This window comes from Poecilia formosa, unplaced genomic scaffold (genome assembly GCF_000485575.1).
Source record: "Poecilia formosa unplaced genomic scaffold, Poecilia_formosa-5.1.2 Scaffold579, whole genome shotgun sequence".
NCBI classification, from domain to species: Eukaryota; Metazoa; Chordata; class Actinopteri; order Cyprinodontiformes; family Poeciliidae; genus Poecilia; species Poecilia formosa.
This window is the reverse complement of record NW_006800518.1, coordinates 142,339-166,022: the sequence shown is the minus strand read 5'-3', so window position 1 is coordinate 166,022 and position 23,684 is coordinate 142,339. Positions and strand designations below refer to the sequence as shown.

General features: G+C 39.5%; 2 protein-coding genes and 2 long non-coding RNA genes across 9 annotated transcripts in view; 2 read left to right on the top strand and 2 right to left on the bottom strand.

The window, feature by feature from the left end:
- unc13bb (unc-13 homolog Bb (C. elegans)) overlaps positions 1-6,308 on the top strand; it is a 75,953-nt gene extending 69,645 nt beyond the window's left edge. Inside the window, exon 35 of the mRNA XM_016665405.1 lies at positions 5,642-6,308. Coding sequence (XP_016520891.1) covers positions 5,642-5,739 — 98 coding nt within the window. The 3' untranslated portion in view covers positions 5,740-6,308. The remainder of the gene's footprint in view (positions 1-5,641) is intronic.
- LOC107834302 (uncharacterized) lies at positions 2,172-13,575 on the bottom strand. 6 transcript variants are annotated; one of them, XR_001660090.1, is made up of 4 exons: positions 13,564-13,574; positions 5,480-5,527; positions 4,788-5,402; positions 2,172-4,471 (listed from the first exon to the last, which is right to left on the bottom strand). XR_001660090.1 is itself a non-coding variant. In XM_016665412.1 (2 exons), the coding sequence occupies exon 2, from the start codon at positions 3,032-3,034 to the stop codon at positions 2,330-2,332; it is 705 nt and encodes a 234-aa protein (XP_016520898.1). In that variant the 5' UTR covers positions 3,035-4,471; positions 4,788-4,811; the 3' UTR covers positions 2,172-2,329. The 6 variants fall into 6 exon arrangements, 1 of the variants encoding a protein (XP_016520898.1); XR_001660089.1 differs by having other exon boundaries at positions 4,788-5,527; positions 13,564-13,575; XR_001660088.1 differs by lacking the exon at positions 13,564-13,574 and adding an exon at positions 6,555-6,851 and having other exon boundaries at positions 4,788-5,575.
- Positions 13,576-14,136: 561 nt separating this feature from the next.
- Positions 14,137-16,255, top strand: LOC107834303 (uncharacterized). Its single transcript, XR_001660092.1, has 2 exons — positions 14,137-14,497; positions 16,244-16,255. It is a non-coding gene; the product is annotated as an uncharacterized LOC107834303 (long non-coding RNA).
- Positions 16,256-18,975: 2,720 nt separating this feature from the next.
- LOC107834304 (uncharacterized) lies at positions 18,976-21,218 on the bottom strand. Its single transcript, XR_001660093.1, has 2 exons — positions 20,839-21,218; positions 18,976-19,370 (listed from the first exon to the last, which is right to left on the bottom strand). It is a non-coding gene; the product is annotated as an uncharacterized LOC107834304 (long non-coding RNA).
- Positions 21,219-23,684: the final 2,466 nt, after the last annotated feature.

Below are 23,684 nucleotides of genomic sequence, written 5' to 3'. Positions count from 1 at the left end.
CTGGTCCTTTTAAGGCAGGGCTACAATGAAGTTGAAATGTGTTTTGTTCATTTTCTAGGCAAATATTGACTTTGCAATTAATTGCTGTTAAGCTGATCACTCTTTATAACATTCTGGAGTATATGCAGATTGCCATTATAAAAACTGAAGCAGTAGACTTTGTAAATATTAACATTTGAATCATTCTCAATACTTTTGGCCATGACTGTACTGAGACCAAAAACCAAGTAATTATTTCTTAGAGACATTCAGTGTGCCTTTGCCTGAGGAAGGCCCACAGCAGCCGAAACGTCCAACAGTGCACATAAATAAACTGAATTGAGTCGAAGCAAAAATGGAAGTAATTTTACTTTGTCCCAATCATTTCTTTTTCTGGAAAATTACAAGTGTCTGATTTAGTAATGTCACAGAATATATTGTTAATTTAACCTTTAATCATGGAAAACTGTAAGTTTTTTAGGAATATTCAAAAAACAATTTAAAAAGGCTTCTTTGTTTTTTGTTAAAAAAAATGTTTTCAGTTTTTCTATTTTATTTTTTATTTTAATTAAATACTTTCCACTCACAATTCTAAAATAAATAAAAAATGTATAAATGTATTTTAAAAAGTTCATAAGCATATACACACAATTCATAAATAAATAGCACCTTTAACACATTATTGATGTCAAGGGAGAGCCCATACTCTTTAGATTCCTTTTTAACTAAAATTACATCCTTTTTGTATTTTAGATTTTCATAAAAAATGTATATACTTTATTTTCTTTATTGTGAATTTTTTTTTATTAGTTAATGGAAAAATATTCACCAAACTAGACTGTTGCTCACTATGTGGGACTTCATTTAAAAATAAAGGTTAAAAAAACACGAAGAGTAACGAAGTGGGAGGAGCTCCAAGGGAGGAGCTTATAAATAGGAGAGCGGCTCCACATACTCACTCTTCATTCCTGCTCGGAGCAATACAGCAACAAGTACTCATAAAAAGCACCTATAACACATTATTGATTAAGAAATAAAGCTGAAAGGATTATTAAAAACAAAAACAATGGAAGGACAGGATGGTTGGACTCTGGTGATGCATGGGAGGGGAACACAATTTAAAAAGGCTTTTTGTTTTTGTTAAAATTTTTTCTTTATTCTATTTTTTCATTATTTTAATATACTTTCTACTCATTGTAAATAAAAAAATAAATATACATATTAAAAAAGTTCATAAGCATATACACACAATTCATAAATAGCACCTATAACACATTATTGATTAAGAAATAAAGCTGAAAGGATTATTAAAAACAAAAACAATGGAACGACAGGATGGTTGGACTCTGGTGATGCATAGGAGGGGAAACAAACAGAACCCTCCTATCCACAGAAGACAAGATGGGACGGATGGATGGACTATGCATTTCCTGTCCTATCTCGAGGACAGGCTCAAACCTCTCATCCTAACCTTGGACTCTTTGGTTGTGTCTGAAGTAGACACTTAAGCCCTCAAACCATGTCAAGGCAAAGTCCATGTGAGGGATTTTATTTTTAAGTTTTATGAATGAAAATAACACACGAACATATGAAAAATTTCAAGAACAACACTTGAAAGTGGAATGTCGTCTTGGTCCTCAACTTCTTGGACATCCTTGTACGGCTGCTCGTTAGGTGCCTCTTGTGGTGCCTTGAATTTGGGTTTTGCTTGCACCTGCAGCTGGTGAGTAATATCTTCATGGAGTTTCCACACCATGAAGTTGAAAACCCTTGGGAGGTTGAACTCTGAGAGGATTTCCCACCTCTGGAGAATTGCCTAGCTTACAGGAGTCATTTCATGAAGGAGACTTTGCAGATGTTTGTAATCAACATAGTCCCCATTCATGATCATCCCTATTGCGCTAGCAAAGGTGAGTACTTTGAGGATGGTCAAGGCTTTGAAGCACCTTGACCATCCATGGCATCACATGGTCACGGTACTTCTCCAGGTTCCTGGAGTAGCTCAATGACTGCCGCTCCTCCTCTGTGCACACCTGCAGTGTTGCCGTGGCAACCTTTGAGAGCTGCACATTGAACCCCTCACCCTTCAAGGACCACATAGTACCGGCAGTTCCAGAAGACCTTATGGGACCCATGCAGGTCCCGGAACTTTATATGCGGGAAGAACTGCAACCCATGTGCCAGGAAGCCCTCCAAAAGGCACTTATGGGGATCTCTGCCGGTGTGGACCAGGCTCTGCCAAATGTGAGGGGCACAGGGAAGCTGTTCTTGGTGCTTAGGTCATCTGCGAACACCTCCAGGTTGATGCTCCCGCTGAGTCTCCCAGGGGATTTCATTCCTCCTGAAGATGTCAAAGCAACAGGTGGATGAGCGCAGCACCAAGAACAGCTGGGACTGCCTCCAACACCTGGCACACAGGGAAAATGCGCTCCAGATGAACTGTCTGGAGTGCATTGCATGTCCAATGGTGCAGAGGGGGTGGGACCTCACCAGCACTTGCTGCCGAGTGAGGGGCCAACCCGATAAAGCCCCTCCTGTGGGTCAGGTTGACCGTGTTGGTCCCGAGGCTGACGCTGAGCTGGAAGTCAGACGGTGATAGAGTACGCACATAAAAGAGCTCCTCTAAAGCCAGCTCAAACTGGTATGACTTCCAGCAGGCGTCATACCTCGTCACCCCCTCATTGCTGGAGTACAGTCCCTCAAGTGACTCCACAAAGTACTGGAAGACCATCCGAAGAGCGACCATCAGACCACTGTCCCTCCCGCTGTCCTCAAACGGGATGACTAGAGCATTGTCCACAAAGTGCATTCTTAATGCAGAGATGCAAAAGAACCTCCTTGGGACAAGTTCTGACGGTATCTCACCCTCAAATCGGCGGACCTGCTCGAGCCTAAGGGCAAGCTGGAGCTCCATCTTATCCTTGGGGTAGTACATGTGAGCAATGTGAACATCAGGCCCGCTGGAATTGAGGGTGAGATTACCGACAGGTAACCAGTGCCCTGCTGACTGGATGCCTGTAAGGCATCTGTATGTGGACGTGAGGGGAGTCCACATACAGTTGGACAAAAGTAATTTTGCTTGAGTCTCCAAGGGTATCCACCAATGTCTTGTGGAGGGTCAGCTTCCTCCGGTCCAACTCACTCTGGTAATTGGTGGCCTCATGGATCCCAAGGACAGAGTACAGGGATCCATGAGGGCCAACCAAATCCAGGAGCCCAGGCCGGGATCCCAGGATCAAACTCACCATCTGTCTCTTTTACATATGTATCTTAGCAAACTCGTATTACAAGTTTTGACATGCAGATTGTAGAATTACTCAGCACACTCTGGAGGTGTTGGAGATGAAAAGCTATCAAAAGCTTTCTTCTGCAATGAAGCATGTGGGCATTTCCAAGACTCAAAATCGGACTATTTGCCATGAAACACGGTGAAATAACTCCCACAAACAAGCTCCCAGCTCTTTGAAAATTTCTGTCACAGCAGTGCTCATCACGGTCACATGGCCAGTTGGTGACATCACCTTAGCCCCGCCCCCTAATGCCTTGGCAGTCAACTATTTTGCTGATGACATTGTTCTTTACACTCTGACTCAGAAATTTCAAACTACATCTGGTGACAGAAAAAAGTGGATCTGAATGATGTTGACACGCTTCTGTTGGAGTTTGACTCCACAGCGCCCCCTGGACTGTTTCAACAGCAATATCTCCCTGATTCGTCCTCCAATCTACAGAAGATTTTGTGTGCTTCATCAGTCTATCCAACATTTTTCACTTCAGCCTTTATAACTATTTGTCACTGAGAGGTAGACTGTGGGATAACTCAGTCTCACCTGTTATTTTCCGATTACTCATTCCTACTAATCTGGAAGACTGTAGTGTTAGTGTTGGCTAATGCAGGTATGTTTTAGAGGAAGTACTGACATTTTAACATGATGTAAAAACTTGAAACCTTAATACACATAAATTTCCATGCAAAAACACTACATGAGTTTGTAAACTCATATAATGTAGCAGAATTGTACCGGCATGTCAACAGGAACTTCAGAAGGAAACCTTGCCTCTCTGCCATACATCAGAAAAAATGGCGAGTATTTTGTGGTGGTGTGGGTTTTCGACCTTAAGGAAAACAAAGTTAAGGAACATGTCCCAGTCATCTTCCTTGTCGTTGATAAGTTTTCTCAGTGCCCTAGAAGAACAGTTTCACACATGTCCTAAGAACATACTCCAATTTGTAAGAGTTGCTTATGTGTTGCATTTCTTATGGTATGACATAGCTATAACAAGCTGTACATTGATATAAACCTACAGAAACATGTTGCAATGAAAAGCAACTTAAAAAATATAAAACAAAACAAAAAACATTTAATTTTTCTAATAACTTTCTTACCGCTTAATGCTGTCATTTGTCTTTTCATCCAAGCCGTTGGTTTGAGGATGATAGGCTGCAGTGATGCTTCTCTGTACTGAAAGTAGATCAGAGTCTACTATTCATCTAAAACAGGGGTGTCAAACTCCAGTCCTCAAGGGCCGCTGTCCTGCAGTGTTTAGATGTGCCACAGGTAAAAAACAGTGGAATGAAATGGCTTAATTACCTCCTCCCTGTGTAGATCGGTTCTCCTGAGCCTTGCTAATGACCTAATTATTCTTTTCAGGTGTGGTGCAGTAGAGGCACATCTAAAAGTTGCAGGACAGAGGCCCTTGAGGACTGGAGTTTGACACCCCTGATCTAAAACAACAAACATGTTATTATAACCTTTTACATATATTGAGGCTTCACAGAAATATATGTAGTATTAAATGTGGCTTACTGTGTTCACAAATTCTCGACAGCCGTGCCGGTAAAATATAGAACATAATTTTTGACAGACTTCCTCAGCGGTCTTAGTCTTGAGGGGGAAAGCCTCCACCCATTTAGAGAAATAATCTGTAGCTGTCAGGATACACTGATTACCACAAGATGTCAGGGGCAAGGGACCTGTCAGATCAATTCCAATCAGCTCCCACACCCCTGACACCTAATGGGGATGATTACAATGTTATGAGCAACAATGTCCTAGAGGTGGTAAACTTCAGGAATCACTGTGGATGGTTACCTTTATGCACTCAAGTTCCCTTCAACTTGGAGGGGATGTCCAACTCTTTGGCACTGGTCACATTGAGACACCTTTACAAGATAACAGTTTATAGGTTTTACGACACTTTGGAGCATAAAGATTTTGCTAACTATGTTGTTACATACCCATTTCTCAATGTCTGCTGTCATACCGGGCCAATAGAATCGGGAACACATGGCACTGCTTGTTTTGACGATGCCAGTGTGTCCTCCCATGGGGGATGCATGAAACTCCTTGAAGAGGTCCAGGCCTCTTCTTTGGACCGTACAGCCCTTCTTTCGGGTAAGGCTCCGTAGAATAGGTCCCCAGCTGTATATAAAAAAAAAGACCACATTATGTCAATATTGTCAAAAATTTTACGTTTATTTAAGATATAAAAAACTTACCATGGATGCTAAATTTTACGGCATACCTCCCCAAAGTTTGCCTCTGTCCTTCAGAAATAAAATTGAAGACCTCACCCCATTTGAACTCCATGTTTGCTATAAATGACACAAGAAAAACATGTAAATTGCATCAACAGGCATTTAAACAAGACAATTCATTAGACAACACACCTACTCCTGCTACTAAACACGCCAACTGGTGCTGCAACAATGACATTTCTGCGAAATATTGGCTTTTAAGACAAGAAATACAAAACTAAACAAAATAAAGTTTGTAGTGTAAGCTTCTTAATATTCATCCTTTTTAATTCCAATGTAATACAAAAAACCTTCTACATGTTTATGCATGTGCATCCAACAATGCAATTCTTGAAATACTGCAGAAAACACAACAGCGAGTTTAAATGCAATTGACAGATCCCAATTTTTATTGACAACACTGGTGGACGCCATGTCCTTCCTGGCAACGCACGGTGGACACAGGGACTTCAAGTGACTCAAGAACATCTTCTGTCTTTTAATTGAAGCAACAGTCACACTGATAGTGACTGTTGGCTACATAACCCAGGGGGTTGTACTCGGGTATGAGATCTGTTAACCAGAAAAGCCTTCATGTTCCAAAAGCAACCTCAATTTGCAAAATCTTAATATATGTAAATGTAAAGCACATATAAAAACAAACTTAACATGAATGCTTTTCATATACATTAATAAAGATAAGGATTTGTTTCAAAAGTAAAACACTGGTTTTGCCCCAGTTTCAGTGTGGGTGAAGAAATGTGTTTTCATACCGATACGGTTTCTGCCTGTACAGTCTGGTAGCGTGGGGGGGGGGGGAGGATAAGGAAAGTTAAAAAAATACACAGACCATTCAAATTCAACATTTAAGAATTAGAAGAAATCCTAATAAACCTATGTGTCGAAGTCCTACCTGGAAAGCCATCACTGTATCCAAGCTAGCAGACGTGTTATCCAACCCAAAAATATCAATGAACTGGGGAACTTGAATTTAAACAGGGCGCGTTTTGTAGTTTACTGCAGCTGCAGCAGCATTAAATATGATTTATTTACTTACTTTTAATTGGGTTTTGTTTTCTCTTCTCGCGTACGACGAGCTGCACCACTCAATATCACAGACCTCCTGCAGAATGCGCATGCACAATATGTAGGCTGTTCTGACATGTGTGGCTATCTGACAGAACACCGGGATTTTTTCCACAGATTTTTTTCTTCTGGCGAAGGAGAAAATGAGGAACGCTTCACGAATTTGCGTGTCATCCTTGCGCAGGGGCCATGCTAATCTTCTCTGTATCGTTCCAATTTTAGTATATGTCCTAGAGAACTAGGACACTAGCACACTGTCTCAGAGCAGTATTTATAGCCCTCTGGTCCGCCCACTTCTCCACAGCGGTTTTATTTTTTTACTTTCAGAACAAGAAAAAAACCTCCAAACATGAAGGTCTGCTGCTAAATAAACTTTTACCTCATACCTGTACTTGACTACTTTAAAAATGTACCCAGACTACCCACAAATTTCTTGTTTATTCTTGTAACTTGGTCGTTTCAATGCACAGATGCATGATGGGTAATCATGGACTCCACTACAAAGTAACCAGCCAGCTGAATTCACAAGAACCAGAGCTTTTGTCAGGCTCAAAGCTCTCCCAGCCATCAACTAAAATTGGAACGATACAGAGAAGATTAATAAAATAAATAAATACTGTACGTTGAAACCAAAGAACAAACCTGTTTTCAGGTCAGCGTATGTGCGTCATCCGGTCAGCGTATGTGCGTCATGTCGTCACAGCGTCTCCTCCCAGCTGCCCCGCCAGATCCACGGCTGTATCTACGGCAGAGCGATGGATCTCGTCAAAACTACATATTTAATATCTCTGTCATGATCCGTTTTCTGTGTTTATTATCCTGTTCCCTGTGAGTCTCTGTCTCTGCGGCTTCCCCGTTGATTGTTCCCAGGTGTGTCTTGTTTCCTTGATTACCTGTGTGTATTTAAACCCACCTGTTGTCTTTGTCTCTTGTCGGATCCACGTCGTGTTTACCAGTCTCTGTGGATCATCATTAAATCATTCATCACTTCCACCTGGGTCTGGCTGCGTCCTGCTTTCACCTCACCAAACCGTCACATCAAATCATGACAATCTCCAACGTACTTAGATCTACTTATAATTAAATTTACATTAATTGGATGTAACTTTTCTGTCCCACTTCTCAGTCTCACAACTGCTGCAGACGTTAATGTAATCCTCATCCCTTGCTTTCCTCCAGCTCCGTACTACAACCGATTCTGGTGTCGGTTCTTTGGGTTGTCCACACCATTCATTAGCCATCGTCCATATTGTTCAACAGAAACCAACAAAATAACTAAAATCTTCCCTTCCAACCGAGCTCTGTAATAAAATATTCTGTAAAAGTGCTTTTTAAACAAAATAATTTTTTGTGCACTATATACATTCTGAACAATGACAATAAAACTTAAAAACAAACTTTAGCCTGTTAATGTCCCACGTGGTCCTTCCCTCAAACTTTAAACTTCACACTAAACTACAAGATGACCCATAAAGGGGTGATCTAGTTTTATCATGTTACAAAAATGTAAAATGACTCCATTCATCAATGCAGAACACTGTTTAATGAACACATTTTCAAAAACTATTAAAAATTGTACAAATTTAAACAAAGATTTTAACAAAACAGCTGAACTTAAATAAAATAAAAGTAATTTTCAGTGGTCCAGCTCATGTTTTGCTCTTCGTCCTGCTCTGTTTGCCTGATGGCATCAATTTTCTTTGAAAGATTTTAGCATAAAAATGACAAAATACATACAGCATTTCAAACTGAATACAGTAAAATAAAAAAGACAAGACAGTCGCATATTAATGCATGGCAACTGACTTTGCATCTGTCATATATTAAAAAAAAGAAAATTTTCAGTGGTCCAGCTCATCTCGAGTTCTTCATCCAAATTGATGATATACCATCATATGTTCATTAAAACATTAAACATAAATATAATCAAAATAATAAACTATAAATAAACCTACCATCAGCATAAAAGGCGGAGCAGCTTTCTAATAACTCCAGTTTGTCATTGGCAGCCATCAGCTGCTTCAAGCTAAAACTCCACCTTTTTCTCTGCAGCCTTAAGCTGACGAGTTTTTTTCTATGGCTTCCAGGCTGAGCTGAAAAGCCTCGTGAATCCTTTTATTCAGATTCAACAGAAGCCGCCGGATCAGTACAGTGATACTGTAACCAAAAAAATTAAATAACTGTTTAACATATTTTTTGCAATGAACACTGATACTAAAGTGAACAGCACCATAAATAATCCTGATATAAAACTATTCCACCACTCTTAATGCTTAGCTTGTGAACAAATGTTTAAAACAGAGAAAACATCCAAAGATAACTTAAAACTTCACACAGAAAATAAACAAATCGCATATTCAATACATGACGACTGACTCTACAGTTGCCAAGTGTATAAGAAAAGAAAAATAATTTCAAAGCTGCTAGAAAATGCCTTTGTTGTGGAAAATAAAAACTCATGCATCTAGCTAAAACAAAACCAATAATTGTACATTTTACAACAATCATAATTACATCCAACATTATTTTCATCTTGTGAAAAGTACAAGTGATTGTGAAATACTTTATGAAATATCTACAAAATCTTTATTATAATAAGTAAACTGCATTTAATAAGATATTGAAAAATAGTTTATTTTCCTTCCTTAACTAAGATTTCTCCATTAACATAATTTGGACTGATGACCAACTATTTCAGATACACAATACTTTTTAAAATTGGTTAACAAGCTAACCGGGCAGCATTCTGAACTGGTCGCAGTTCAGGGTCCGACAACTTCGGGAGCTTCAGTGGTGAAAGACCTTCCATTGTCTATAAAGAACAAAATATTTAGATAACAATCAAATAAACGAAAAACAATAAAAACCTTAGCTTGTTCTTCAAGTATTACCATAAAACACATTTGCCTTGCTGCTGCAGAAGAAAAGAAAATGTCCGTTAAGGAATCTGAGAATCTATGACAGATAGAAGGAACTCCTGTACCGGTTTTGAATCTTAAAGTAGGAATGCAAGTAAACTTTATTTATATAGCTCATTTACAGGTCAGAAAGCACAAAAAACTTCATAAAATACCAAACTCATGAGGAAAAACCTCCGCTTACCGCCTGGTTTGTCCTCCAGGTCGAATTTGCGGATCTTTTCTCTGACATCTCCCCGAGTGTTGCTCGCAGGGAGCAGATCATAGCCATGGTGTCACTTCCTGTTTCCATTTATTTACATATTTTCCTATTATCCAAACCAAAACAAACTAAATTAGAAAAGAAACTGTGAATGCAGTATTCAGTCTTCTTTTTATTCCTTTGGTCCATAAAAGTCACGTGACCACGGCGTGCCTCTTTCAGAAAAGTTAATGCATGGTACAAGAATACGTGCTCTAGGAAAGATGTTTCTTGTGTCCTTTAATGAGGCCGTCCAGATCATTTGCGTACAAGTGATGGGATCCGTTGTGTTTTATTGCAAAGGATGAAAGTTTGGACCAAATCTGAGGAGGCAGTGTTATGTTTCAGCAGATATCTAGCCTGAGAGAGAGGAGCGCTCTCGCCCTCTCAGCATCCTCAGCTGGCACGGCCTCCGCTGCCGCACGCATGGCCCTCTCCTCGTCTTCATCTGGTGGCTTCAGGATGATGAAGTCATCTTCCCCAGGACGCCGGTCCTGTGTCCGTAGAAGCAGGAGATGTACAGGGACAGGAGCGCGAAGAACTTCCTCATCAACTCCCTGAAGGGGTCCTCCTCCAGTTCGTCTGGACAGAGGAAAACAATTCAAGGAAACCCTTTCAAAGGCCTGGACAGAGGAACGAGGCGAGACACACATGCACTCGAGGTGACAAAAGTCTCACCGAGGATGTGGGGATCTCCTCCATGCACCTCGCCCGACACGTGTGGAGGTGGCGCTTGGGGACGAGGTGCCGCAGCTTGGCACTCTTGATATGAAGACATCGCCACCCGTCTCCCGAGACCGGAGACGGATGATGGTGGTGCACCGCCACCAAGGCCCTCTTTGAAACCCGCGAGGTGGAGAGGCGGGTCTCTTTAAAGAACCCCACAAAATTATTTCTTGTATTTTCTCAGGAGCCATTTCTGAATGGCTTTTTTCAAGATGGTTATCTAATCTTGACTTGTTATATGTACACCCTTCTATGGGGCAGGGTACGGCTCGAATATTTGTCCGCCCACTGCCATAGAAAGTGAGGATTTTTATTTTTTAATCCATGTTTATTTTGTAAATGTTTCCCGAGATAACGGAAGTTACTGCCACAAGTGGGGCACTTTGATGGCAGGCTTGGAGGAGACATGTTAATCTGTAAATGAGTAAAAACACAGAGGTAAGTATCAATCAATCAATCAAACATCAATCGAATTTTATTTGCATAGCACATTCCAGAAGCAAGGCATTTCAAGGTGCTTTACATAATTAAAATAAAAACAGCATGTGACATTGAATAAATATTGACAGTCAATGCTCCATGTCTTATATTTTTAAAGTTTATTCTAACGTTTAAAAGCAAAACATCACATGATGTGTAATTCCTACAAATACAGATCAGTGCAGTAATTTTAAATCGACATAAAGCCAGGTACACAAAGTGGCTCAGAACTTCTGCATCCTCTTAGATCAGTTTTTTTAATATAAAACTACAAATTAGACTGTCATGTTAATTTTAACTAAATGCTATTCTACTAATTAAATTGTAATTATTGTTAGTATTGTGTTATTTTGTTTGTCCTTAAGTTTTAGTGTTTCTCTGAGGGAGATGACTTGAGATGCTTCCTGGCTTTCTGCTCATTTAAGAAAAGCCTGTGTGCCAAATCCATGGCGGGGTTCCTCCCTTCTTTTCTGCAGGGCTAACTTAAAGCCCTACAGAAAAATGTTAAGATGGTATCCAAACAAATCTTGCTCTATGCACTATTTTATGCATTGCATAGCAGGCCCTAAACACAAATGGGTAAGCATCAGTTACATTAGCACTAGCTTAAAGGCTGATGACAAAAATTACCGTTGGACAACACATGCCAAGACGTGCTTTTAAATTATTTTCGGGAGCAATGTTCCCTCTTAGCTGCGCGATTGTGCAGTCTCAGTGCACAAGAAAATCTATGCAGCGCATAAAATAATATTTTAACTTAAATTTATCATGGTGAAGCGAACGGCAGCGACACGTCCGCTCACCAAGACAAAGTAAAAAAGAACTGCGGTTCTTTTAGGATGGAATGGCTGTCTGAGTATGTGCAAATAAAAGAACAAGCGGTGAAACTGGGTGAGATTTTTTCTTTTTTGAGTGAGAAAGGTCTACTCTGCAAGACATGCAGCGAAGCCAAAGTAGCAAGTGAGCTTTCAGCGGGAGAAGTGTGGTGTGTGTGTGGTTACAGCGTGCACATCTGATGTTGCTCACAGTGGCCCTCAGTGGGCTCAGGGAGCTTTGTGTATGCCCAGACACATGAAAAATTAGGGGAACATTGTTCGCGAGTATATGCTTTCTAAGTTACATTACCTATTCCAATGAACGTTTATGTTGCTTATTTTTCAAACAATTTACATTTTTTTGTGCGATAAATACATAAAATCAACTTACTGTGAACTCCGCACTTTTCAGAAAAGTCTGAATGCTTTGGTTGGCTGATTTTATGCTCCGTGTGTCGATACAAATTATGATTCATCGATCGGGATTTCCATTCCCAACAACAGTTATGTTGATTTTCCTGAACAGCTGATGCACTGACAGACCTGACTGAACCTAAAAATTACTTGAATAATCACAATGCATGTAGAAATCTTTTTTTATGTTGATTAAATGTTTTGCTGTGAAGGCTGTTTGCAGTGGTGCTTTAAATAAATGCATAAAATATTTTCTTTTTCTTTATTAGCTCTCATTTGTATCATATCAATCAAGAAAGAAATTTACTGCTTGTGAATGTCATGATCCGTGTTTCTGTGTGTTTATTTTGAATTTTCTGTCTGGTCCTGTTCCCTGTGAGTCTCTGCGTCTTCCATGTTGATTGTTTCCCAGGTGTGTATTTAGTCCCACCTGTTGCCTGTGTTCCTCCTCGTCTAAAGTCAGTTCTGTCTTCGCTTCTCGTCTGTCTGTTAGTTCATCTGCCGGCACAGTCGTACCGTTAGTCCTGTGTCGGCGTCTGCTCGTTTTGTATCAGTTGCTACCAGCATTTAGCTGTGCGCTAGTCTCTCTGCCGTGCTGCTGCGAGCATTATTATTAAAATCACCTTAACCTGGGTCTCTGTGTTTCTCCTCACCACCACCCACAACCACTTCATGACAGTAAAAATCTAAACCATCTGAATACATTTTACCATCTACATTAATCAACTTGAAATGAAGATGAGCAGCAGGTTTGTAGACCAGATATATACACTGCTCAAAAAAAATAAAGGGAACACATCCTAGATCTGAATGAATGAAATATTCTCATTGAATACTTTGTTCTGTACAAAGTTGAATGTGCCAACAACAAAATCACACAAAAATCATCAATGGAAATCAAATTTATTAACCAATGGAGGCCTGGATTTGGAGCCACACACAATTAAAGTGAAATAACTACAGGCTGATCCAACTTTAATGTAATGTCCTTAAAACAAGTCAAAATGAGGCTCAGTATTGCGTATGACCTCCCTACCACACCTGGGCATGCTCCTGATGAGGTGGCGGATGGTCTCCTGAGGGATCTCCTCCCAGACCTGGACTAAAGCATCCGCCAACTCCTGGACAGTCTGTGGTGCAACGTGACGTTGGTGGATGGAGCGAGACATGATGTCCCAGATGTGCTCAATCGGATTCAGGTCTGGGGAACCGGCTGGCCAGTCCATAGCTTCAATGCCTTCATCTTGCAGGAACTGCTGACACACTCCAGCCACATGAGGTCTAGCATTGTCCTGCATTAGGAGGAACCCAGGGCCAACCGCACCAGCATATGGTCTCACAGGGGTTTGAGGATCTCATCTCGGTACCTAATGGCAGTTAGGCTACCTCTGGTGAGCACATGGAGGGCTGTGCGGCCCTCCAAAGAAATGCCACCTCACACCATTACTGACCCACTGCCAAACCGGTGGCAGTGGGTCAGTCCATGCTGAAGGATGTTGCAGGCAGCAGACCGCTCTCCATGGCGTCTCCAGACTCTGTCACGTCTGTCACATCTGCTCAGTGTGAACCTGCTTTCATCTGTGAAGAGCACAAGGCGCCAGTGGCGAATTTGCCAATCCTGGTGTTCTCTGGCGAATGCCAAGCGTCCTGCACGGTGTTGGGCTGTGAGCACAACCCCCATCTGTGGACGTCGGGCCCTCATACCATCCTCATGGAGTCGGTTTCTAACCGTTTGTGCAGACACATGCACATTTGTGGCCTGCTGGAGGTCATTTTGCAGGGCTCTGGCAGTGCTCCTCCTGTTCCTTCTTGCACAAAGGCAGAGGTAGCGGTCCTGCTGCTGGGTTGTTGCCCTCCTACGGCCTCCTCCACGTCTCCACTGGCCTGTCTCCTGGTAGCGCCTCCAGCCTCTGGACACTATGCTGACAGACACAACAAACCTTCTTGCCACAGCTCACATTGACGTGCCGTCCTGGATGACCTGAGCCACTTGTGTGGGTTGTAGAGTCCGTCTCATGCTACCACGAGTGTGAAAGCACCACCAACATTCAAAACTGACCAAAACATCAGCCAGACAGCATAGGTACTGAGAAGTGGTCTGTGGTCCCCACCTGCAGAACCACTCCTTTATTGAGTGTGTCTTGCTAATTGCCAATAATTTCCACCTGTTGTCTATTCCATTTGCACAACAGCAGGTGAAATTGATTGTCAATCACTGTTGCTGCCTAAGTGGACAGTTTGATTTCACAGAAGTTTGATTTACTTGGAGTTATATTGTGTTGTTTAAGTGTTCCCTTTATTTTTTTTGAGCAGTGTATTTGTTTAAGGGCCGATGAAATGGGGTCCAGACACAAACACAGTTTAATCTGAAGGTTCTGGAGGATGTGTGAATAGGTCTGTTACCATGAAAAAAAATTACTGTATGATAAATTGTTCCAAAGTTCTCAACAAACGATAATATAGTTCTTTTGAGGCCATTTTTAAGTTATATAATAGTAATGATGAAATAATGCAAGAACTCATTCTCAAAGGTCATTAAACTTTAAATTCTAATGAACATTTAACACTGGGAGACATTTTTAGTATCCATAATAAATAAAACTAATGAATTTTGAAGTCTTTTTAAACAAAATTGCTTTTCAAAATAAGGTCTAATTGAGACCAAAGTACCAAACTGAAGACTTTTATTATCCAGTTTTTGGTATAAAGAGAGAAAAAGAGAAACAATAAATCATGCCAATGGAAATGATTGAGTTTGTTTTATCATCTGATTAATTGATTTATTGATTATTCTGACAGGCCTATGTGTGAATATTGGACTAAATCCTTAAATATGTTGAAAAGTCAACATAAATGAAGTACCCTTCATTTTGTTATGGTGAATAAAGTCTAGCTGTGGTCTCCTGTACCGCTCAAAACGCACAATATGTCTGTAAATAATTTTAGGATATTATAAGGAAGTGCTGAGATATTCAGTTTTCCACGAACTAAAGTAGAAAAACACTAGACTCAGAGCAAAACTCAGATGTCCCAGCTTTTACTAGCATGTAAACGCACCATCTACACACAAATCTTGGAGCTTCCCCGAAGCGTGAAATGAGTCTCAAAAATAGTTGTGCACTCGTAACTGGATCTGTGTGTAAATGCAGTTGTGTGTGTGTACCAGGTGATTTGTGTGTACTTTTTCAACATGTATAGGCGTAGGAGGTTTATTTCATTTTTAAGGTTTACAAATCCAGTATTACAAACGCACAAATCTTTTTAAACACGAACAGATATGAGTTTCTTACAATAGAAAATCCCTTATTTTACCGGTCACCTAGCTACATTCTAAGAAGTGAGCTTCTGGAGGGAAAAGTGTTCAGGAACCCAAACTATGACTGATTTAACTGTGCCGTTTTGTGCCGGGATTTTGTTCGCAGATGATTTTTTTTCTTCTGGTGAAGAAGAAAATGAGGAACGCTTCACGAATTTGCGTGTCATCCTTGCGCAGGGGCCATGCTAATCTTCTCTGTATCGTTCCAATTTTGGTATATGTCCTAGAGAACTAGGACACTAGCACCCTGTCTCAGAGCAGTCTTTATAGCCCTCTGGTCCGCCCACTTCTCCATAGCGGTTTTACTTTCATTTTCAGAACAAGAAAAAAACCTCCAAACATGAAGGTCTGCTGCTAAATAAACTTTTACCTCATACCTGTACTTGACTACTTTAAAAATGTACCCAGACTACCCACAAATTTCTTGTTTATTCTTGTAACTTGGTCGTTTCAATGCACAGATGCATGATGGGTAATCATGGACTCCATTACAAAGTAACCAGCCAGCTGAATTCACAAGAACCGGAGCTTTTGTCAGGCTCAAAGCTCTCCCAGCCATCAACTAAAATTGGAACGATACAGAGAAGATTAACATGGCCCCTAATGGTAAATATGAGCACATTAATATCTATCAGACAAGACTGAATGAGCTTTATAGGAGAAAACCGCTCTGCTCCGCTTAAACTGAGCCATACGATCTCTGGTCTATCACTGCCATCTGCTGGACAAACCGAGCACTGCAAATCCCAGAGTAACCCTGAAGTTTTCTGCAGTGTTACCCTGGTTTCTGAGGCAGGATGAACCCACGAACCAGAGTTCAAATGTAGTGTATATCCTGAAAATAAACACCTACCTGCTCCCCAACAAAACACAAAAAACCCTGGTGCATTCCTGTCTGGTGGTCAATAAAATCCCAGAAACTATAAATTGTCTGAAGAAAATAATGTGGCAGAGCCGTGAGGGCTCTGCTACGCCCACACGGCCCATCCACCAATCAGCTTTCACAGACGGACTCAGCATCACTTGTTCTGTCACCAAACAGTTTGAAATCTCTGAGTAAAAGATCATCAGGAAAATAAGGGATTTTCTGTTGTGAGGGCCGGAGCTAAGTGATGTCATCAATCAACCACACCAAAGTGTTGAGCAGTGTTTCAACCAACATGTCAGCCGAGAAACGGACTGGATTTAAGAAAATGTAACATTCCTTTAAAGTCACCAAACTGTTGTCCACATGTAATTAAAATGTAAATTATTAAAATATATCATCAATAGATAAAAGCCTCACAGACCTTGTAAGAAACCACTTTTTTCTTAAGTGGATCAGAAAACACATGCAATTCCTCTGAACAAATCCTCTGTAAAAATAAAATAAATTTAGAATCATTAGCCACTTTTTTTTTTTAGACCAAACACCTTTATTTCACTGCAAACAAACATAAAATATTCATACCTCTCCTTTCAATGTGGGGAACAAATCTCTGTACACTGGAGCTGCCTGGTTCTGGACCGGCGGCTTTGGTGCTGATACTTCCAAGTACTGATACGCTACAAACCACGAGTTCTTGCAGAATTTGCATGCCATCGTCATCGCTAAGGTAGATCTGTACACATAGAGAGTAATAACAGGCACAAAATTAACATTTGATATGAATGCAAAATGTAACTTTACTGTGTCTAAAGTTATATTCACACCATCAGGGCACCACAGATCAAGACGGTTCAGAGGGAAGAACTCCAATGGAAAAATAAGGGATCCCTGAAAACGATGATGAATTGAAAATAAATCATGCAAACAATCCCTTCACAAAACATAACATGAAAAGACCTGCAAGACATTTACCAAAGAAAAATGCCGACCTAGCTTTACCGACCTGCAGCAGAAATGCATTTTGCTTCTCTATGGATTCAGTCAAGTGCAGAGGAAACCAGTATAAGAAACCTAAGAAAATAACGATCTATTTAAAAACATATCACTGTTTCTCTAATCTATTCCGCAGTGGCCATTGCTCTCCATGTTTTATTGGGATGAAACTGAATATTCTCTGTTTAAATACAGTTAATCTTATCACATGTCAAAAAGGTAGATTGAACAGTTCTTTTCAACAAAATTCTTAATTTAGCCATGTTTGGGTTTAAATCTGAAACTATTGACAGCTTCTGGTTGGATGAGCACAGATGTGCCTTATTTGAATAAATTAATGTGGATGTGTCAAAACTTCACAATAACTTCAAAGGTAAGTTAATAAATCGTTTGTATTCACCATAATGCCTCATATGTCTGACGTAGCTAACAGGGACAAGCTTATAAAGGTGCTATGTAAACGATAAGTGGTTTGATTACCTGTGCAGTGTGCAATCTACATATCTATGCTTTATAGATAGATATAGATATATATCTATATAAACATATAGAGATATGTCTATATTGTGCCCCAGAAGCTGAAGTTAGCTTCTGAATGTAGCATCTAATTCGGAAAATAGCTAAAGGGCGATTACACTTAATTTTTCACTATCTTGAGCTTTTTTAATGTGTTGTACTTTAAAAACTATAACACCTAGACATTTCAAACCTAACTAGATTATTCTGTACTGACAGCAGAATAAATAAAACATTTGTGAAACCTTCTAATTGATTTGTGAAATTTGTAAAATGTCAATAATAGATTCCAGAACACATTAGATCTGAATATTAAATTGGTATTATTTGTTATTTTAACTTTCTGTTTTTCTCTCTTTTTAATCTTCATTATAGTTGGAGTTGGACAGGAGTTCTGTTGAATGGCTTCCTGGAGGGATGAATAGGCCGAGCTAATGTTGCCATCAACTTTTCTCCTGCTATTAACTTTTTTTTTTTTTTACTTTTCTTTATATAGAAAGTATTTCTATCAGTTGCTTTTTCCATTTTGTTTACAGTATTTGCTCTATTTTTTTATTTGTACCTTAATCCTTATCTGGTCAGTTGAGGTGAAAATCTGAATCCTCTTGGTTCTGACAAATGTCAGAACCACATGGACTGAGCTGGTTACGTCAGATCAATCTGAATCTTTATTTCTCATTAAACAACTTCTTGTAATTTTAAGACATTGTTATAAAATTGCATCTTTATTCTGCTGCAACAATGACTGCATACTTGCAGTCCTGACCATAATGCTCCCTTATACAACTCACAGAACAGATGATTGAAATAAAGGCACTTTTTGAAAGTATTTTCTGTGATTTTATTATAGAAATTGAGGGCAGGAGGAATCGATTAAAATCAAATCTGGTATGAAAAAAATCTTGTAAATCATATCATCCAGCCTTACTCAGTATATTAAATTATATGACTAACTACATATTACTTAATATTCACATTTCTTTGCTGGTATTACCTAAATGTGTTGCATTTTACCATCTCACTTGAATTCCTGATCTACATGTAAATACTTGATAAAATGTAAACACAGAGAAAAGGGAAAAAAGGTTTGTGAAATGTAGAGTACTACAAATGAGATTCAATTTTATTGGAGGTACAAACAGGATAGCAAAATGAACAGTGAATATATAATATACTTCCTAGCAGCTAATCAGACATCAGACCTGTTCGCCTTTACTGGTGATGAAAACTCGTCACTCTGGAGGAGAGGAAGAGGAGAGAGGAAGAGCGGCTCAGCCCCGTCCAGGATGACTGCAGTGTCAAAGTCTGCAGGAAGATTTTTGCATATCTGGTGCTCCGGTTTCCAGATCATAGTTTAACCAAGTAAATAAAAAGTTGGTCCACGTTGTGATGATCCGTGGACTGATGGATGCCGTCAGCTGGTCCAGGTGCTTGGATCCAATGGAAAGGTAATCAGCACAGCGATCATGGCTCAGAAACACGAGGTGTTACGATGCAAACCTGAAAAATTAAAAACACACAAAAAAACAATAAGCTTCCATATTTAGCTGCCCAACATGATCAAAACTAATAAATCCTCAGCTCTTTTTGAGAGTTTGCTTGAACATAAATTGAATCTCAGGAAATTAAATGTTTAAGTGAAATAGTTCTGGTATCACAAAGAAACTACAAAAAATGTTTCAGAGGTGTAACAACATTGAAGTCACTGAGTAAGAGTGAACTGAAATACTACTTAGAAATGCATGTTAAAATCTGAATACCCTTGAAAGTGTGCAGCTGAAATTAATTTAAACTACTGGCAGGCAAAGCACAGTGTTCACCTAATATCTGCACCAACAGTAAGACAAAAAATGATGCATAGAGACATTAGTTTATAAAATCGAGGCAAACCTAAATATATTATTTTAAAAACAAAAAGCAGCGGGAGGATATAACTTCATAACCTCATTTTCTAAGCAGAATCTCAGAGGAAAAAAGGAGAAATTACGTAACAGATTAAAGCAGCAAAGTGGAAAAATTCACTCTAATATATTCGGGATTCTGGAAATACGTGATTTGTACCATTTGTTCTTTGGGTTTTTCATGTGGATCGGTGCCACTTAAACGGCTGTAAAGTGAAGGTTTTGGACCTTAATCTGACTACCTGTGTGGTGTGGTGTGGTTTGCTGCTGTCGGCTGTTATTAAATTACCTGCTCGGTATTGTTGAGAAAATAAATTTAAAATAAGCTAGTTTTAAAACTTAACATGTCTTGATTCAAATGGCCTAAATTGTGGTTTTAAATCAGTAACTTATTCTGGCCTATTGACCTTTATTTTACCTGTAGTTACAGCAGATGGTTTGCTAGGATCGTTTGAACTGCCTTTTGTCTGTGTGGAAAACAATACAGAAGTTGTAGCTTTTCACACTCATCTGTGAAAGGCTGTAAACACGGCAGGGGTTTTAGGCTTCAGAGGGTCAGAGATAGCTTCTGGTTGGATGAGCAAAGATACGCCTTATTTGAATAAATTAAATACAAGAGGATAAAACTTTCTACAGAGTAACAAATCAGATTTTGTTACTAGATTTTGTCTTTGCTTTTTGTTTGTCGTTTCCATCTTTTGTCTTTTTCTCTCTCAGGTAAATTCATGTGTTGTTTGTGCTCTGAGGTTTATGTGATGTGTTTGTCTGGTGATAGTATGCATCTGTCTTGAATGGATGCTGATTATTGTGACGCTGTTATCTCTGCGTGATCTCAGTCTTTGCACACAGCATCTTTCTGAACCCGGGCATAAGAGAGGATTTAACGAGTCAAAAGGTTTTTAAAGTTCAAGAATTTTTCCTCTCTTAATAGTATCGGAGGGGCTAGTCGCTCCGACTGCATGTTAAATGTATTTTATATATGTCATATAAACAAAAGCTAAGGAGCTGCCTAAGAATAATTTCATACTCCATATAACACAAACGCCTCAACACACGTATTGACTGACCTTGTGCCGAATCGCTGCCTCTGTTCTCAGCCTGTTCCCGTTGCAGTGGATTTCCTGGCATTATTTTCCTCCAACACATTATTCCAGTGAACGAAGCTCGTACAGCTTCCTTTTAACCTCCGTCTTCCCATTTCTGACGCTGGATCTTCAGTATCCTCAAGCTTTGAAATAGCAGGCAGCTACAAACCGCGTGTTAGCTGTCCTTGATTTCAGCAGGAAAATGAAAAAAACTAAGCACCGGATGGTACCGGCTAATTACTGGACACAACGGCACACCACAAAACTCGATTGTTGTACCAGCAGCTCACAGATGTTTTAAGTTTTGCGTCTTTTTCATGGTACAGATCTTGCAGCTTTGGCTGAAAACAATAGGAGTCAGCAGGACCCGGAACCAACCTATGTGGCATAAATTCAAACGGAAATACGTCACCACCTCTCGAGGCATATACCCCATTCAGCAGCATGAGCACCAGGAGGAGACTGAAACTTGAACAATCATCAGCAAAGGACCTCAGATGCTCAAATCAATAGAACAAACTTTGAAATAAAAACAATAAAATTATAACTGTCTACATCTTCTCCTTTAAATCATTTCTGTCAGAGCGCTGTGTTGCCAACTTGTGACAACGGTTAGTCACTAAACTGCGGGGCCAGTCTTCAATGGAACGACGCCGTACCATGCCTACTGAAAAACAAACAAAAATAGAAAAGAAAAAAAACTTAAACAAGAGTAAAGTACATACTGCAAATACTTGTTATAAAACACAAGAAAACCATTAAATTTTAAAACTTAAAACACTGACGTGACATGAAATCACTGCAGGTTTTGGAATTTCGACTCGCAGCCAGAGATCAACGAGGCATCTGCATTAAAACATTGGAGGATTTAGTGCCACAAATATTCATTGATTATTACAGCAATACGACAATTGAAGAATTTGATTAAAATACTATAAATACAAAATGGGTATATTTACAATATGACCAATACCATCTTGGTAAGAAAGACTTGTTATATAATAGACGATTTACCTCAAGGAAACTGACATGACTACTTAGTGATGCAAATCTCACAGAAAATGGCAAACATGATGAAACTTTCAAAAGCCTTGATTTGTATAATTTTGTTTCAGGTTGATTCAATCATTAAGGATCAAAAGAACATATTTTGTTGTAATATCTTTTATTTATGTTGTAAGCACCTAATTCAGTACCAAATCCAGGACCAAAAATATGTTTAGTAACAGTTTACTGCTCTCTACCATGAATTTGGGTTTTCAGAAGCTAATTACCAAAACCACCAAATACATAAAAATAACATGCATTAGTTTATTATTTAAATTAGTAATGTTATTTAAATTTTTAATTAAGAAATTAAACAATAAATATCTTCTATTTACTTAAAATAAAACTTCCCTATCAAGCAGAAAAAAACTTATATTGATTAATTATCCCAACTGGAAACAAAATAATTGCATAAATTCAAGCCTGTCATGATCCGTGTTTCTGTTCAGTTCCTTCCTGGAGTCTCTGCGTTTCCCCGTTGATTGTTCCCAGGTGTGTCTCGTTCCCTTGATTACTCCGTGTGTATTTAAGTCCACCTGTTGTCTTTGTCTCTTGTTTGTCTATTGTCAAGCGTATGTCTGTCTGTCCGTCGTCCCAGTGGTACTGGTTAAGTCCCGCGTCGGCTCCAGTTCTTCAGTCTTTGTTTTCAGTGCTACCAGCGATTAGCTGTGTGTTTGTCTGTCTGCCTGTTTTCCTGGACTGTTTATGAGCAATTTCATCATTAAATCACCTTCGTCTTCATCTTACCTGGGTCTCGGCGTCCAATCCTCACCACCAAGAAACCACACATCATGATGAAGGCTTTGAAAACGTTCATCTCACTCATTGTATAAGAGGTTATGGATACTAATGTCGAACGCCTCAATGCCAAGTAAATTACCAAGATCATATGAGAAATCTCTTTACTAACACAATATGCATAATATTTTAAAGATAAAGTACATTTTCCAGATGCCTCATCTTCACTGGCTAATCACGTGATTAGAATAAATCTGTAAAACATTTTGCGCTGTTTTAAACCAAACAAATATACTCCATCTGAAATTTGTTCTTCGTCATGTGCCTCCAACCCAGCAAAACGAAAACTGACACCAACTCCCTTCGTGCTCATCCTCCTCCCACTTGACGAAGAATAAATAATCCCTTATTCTCAAGTTCAACACTAAAAAAACTGCTAGGTGGACAGTAGCTCTTTGCACCTCAGCTTCAAGCGACTCGATTGTTTCCGATCCAATAAAAATATCATTTTACAAGAACCGACGTTGTTCTTGTAAAAATGTGCAGTTTAAGTATCTAAACATTTTATCTTACTTTCAATTATGTGTGTTTATTGTCATTAGTGTCAGACTAACGGGGGAGATTACGGTTTGGGCTTTTAGCTCCCGAAGCCTGACGAAGCTCAACAAGAAGGCTCATCATCGCTTTATAGACAATGATCCAACAAAAACTGAATCTTTGTTCCGTTTTTGTTGGATCATTTACATGAAAACGTTTTAATCTTTGTTCACACAGTAACGGTACACATCGAAAACGTGTAATGCTCTGCCGTGTATTTTGCCAGCTGGGCGGTGAAGAGACGCCGAGGGAACCGTATCTGATGGGGAAACAATAACACCAGCATTGTCGGTAGTTTCTTCTGTGGATTGTAGGAAGCAGCTTTGTTTTGTGTCATACTATGATTGAGCTGGGGATTCTCTGGAAGAAAAGATCAATTTTCTCTGTTTACACCACAACGGACATCGGTACGTTTCAGAAACATCGCCCTCTGGAACCCGTTTTCA